This window comes from Aegilops tauschii, chromosome 5 (assembly GCF_002575655.3).
Source record: "Aegilops tauschii subsp. strangulata cultivar AL8/78 chromosome 5, Aet v6.0, whole genome shotgun sequence".
Taxonomy (NCBI): domain Eukaryota; kingdom Viridiplantae; phylum Streptophyta; class Magnoliopsida; order Poales; family Poaceae; genus Aegilops; species Aegilops tauschii.
In genome coordinates, this window is record NC_053039.3 from 182,236,336 (window position 1) to 182,238,314 (window position 1,979).

The window sequence follows — 1,979 nt, forward strand, 5'->3', positions numbered from 1 at the left end:
AAGATCTCACTTTTGGAGCGAGTATTTTCTGAAAATTAAAATGTGACCCGTCACCATTTTATCAATCCTAGAGATCCATAAATACAAAAAATATGAAAAACATTTGGAAGTTTGATAGCTTCGATGCCCAACTGCCCTCAATCCAGTGTACAAATGTGGCCCCATCTTTGCTCCTCTTTCTACGTCCTTTTGCATGATTTTCACGATCTAGATGTTACCCGCGCCCAATTTCCTTTTTTGAGCTCGGGAAGGTTCTTGAATTCATTTACACAAAGACATGCAAATCTACCTTCTGGATATAAGTGTTGGAACCGCTCTCTCACACGAATGGATGGAGGTAGAAGAAGGAGGAGCACAAAGTACACTAGAGTTTCACCCGGCTTCATAGCCCCGTTACTTTTCCCAAAGCACAAAACTCCCGTACAAACAGTGGCCGTGGACTTATAGTCTCACAGCTGCGTAGGCACTCGCCAGAGCATGCGAGTCATGGGCTTCGGCTGCGCTCTTGCCGCGCACTAACGCGTATGACGTGGCCGGCCATTCAACTGACCGCTACGCGCTGCCGCTAATGTCGCTAACAACACAGGCCTATGCAGTGGAACCCAATGTGAGCCTGGCTCATGCACCACCAGACCACACGCAAACACACCACGAGCATACACATGACACTGCTACAAGTGAACACACTACACACGCACACAGACACCACGCTGCTGCGTCCCGCACGTCCCGCCCGTCCCGCGCGTCACCGACGCGCCTGACGAGCCCGACGAGCCTGACGGCACCAGTGTGTCCCGCCCGTCCCGCGCGCACCCGTCGTGCCCGACGAGTTCGACCACACACGCCGTGGCTTATTCCAACACACACCCCCTAAGCCACGGCCTAGAGGAGTCCGTCGTCGTCGACGTAGGCGCCGGCCAAGAGAGTGTGCTCCGCCGCCGGTCCTTTCCCCAGCTGCGGGCACTCACGCCGGAAGTGCCCGTGCTCCCCGCACTTGTAGCAGCGCCTGCGCATGTTGCCGCCGCTCCCCGACGCCAAGCTGCGCCAGTCGTCGTTGTCCCGAGCACCGTCGTGTCGACGCTCCCGTGCTGCCCACTGCGCCGCCATCATGAGCAGCTGCTCACCCCCGCGCTCGTCGCCGACTTGTCCACGGCGCCGAACCCGCTCGTCGAACGCACGCAGCCGCCCGAGCGCTTCATCGAACGCCATCGTCGTCACGTCGTGGAACTGCTCGATGCCGGCGACGACAGGGAAGAGGCGATCCGACACCGTATCCAGCAACTTCTTGACAAGTGCTGCGTCGCCCAGCGTCTCCCTGAGGTTGGCATACCTCGCCGCCATCGCCGCAAGCCTCCCACCGTAAACGTTGAGCTCCTCGCCGTCCGCCATCTTCATCCGGTCGAATTCGCCGCGCAGCGTCCCCAGCCTCGCTGCGCGGACCCGATTGGCGCCGATGATCCTCACCTTCAGGGAGTCCCATACCTCCCTGGCGGTGAGCTTCGTCGACACCAGCAGCAGCACATCCTCTGGCAACGCCCCGAGAAGCAACGCGCGCGCCATCTTGTCCTTCCGCGCGTTCACCGCCGCGTCGCCCGGTGCCACCGCCTCCCATACGGTGTGGACGTCGAGGATCGTCTGCGCCTTGATGGCCCAAACCGTGTAGTTGTCCGCGGTCAGCATCGGCATCGCCATCGTTGCCGATCTGCTGCACCGCCGCCGTGTGGGACGAGCGCCATGGTCGCCGGTGATCGCCCGAACCGAAGCTCTGTATACCAATTGTTGGAACCGCTCTCTCACACGGATGGATGGAGGTAGAAGAAGGAGGAGCACACAGTACACTGGAGTTTCACCCGGCTTCACAGCCCCGTTACTTTTACCAAAGCACAAAACTCCCGTACAAACAGTGGCCGTGGACTTATAGTCTCACAGCTGCGTAGCACCCAAGTTTCCGTTGCCCACCTCCTCCACTCGCCAGAGCG

At 59.2% G+C, this 1,979-nt stretch overlaps 1 protein-coding gene across 1 annotated transcript; it reads right to left on the minus strand.

Annotated features, from left to right (window-relative positions):
- Positions 1 to 882: 882 nt before the first annotated feature.
- Positions 883 to 1,692, minus strand: LOC141022661 (uncharacterized). Its single transcript, XM_073498922.1, has one exon. The coding sequence runs from the start codon at positions 1,690 to 1,692 to the stop codon at positions 883 to 885; it is 810 nt and encodes a 269-aa protein (XP_073355023.1).
- Between the last annotated feature and the right edge of the window lie 287 nt (positions 1,693 to 1,979).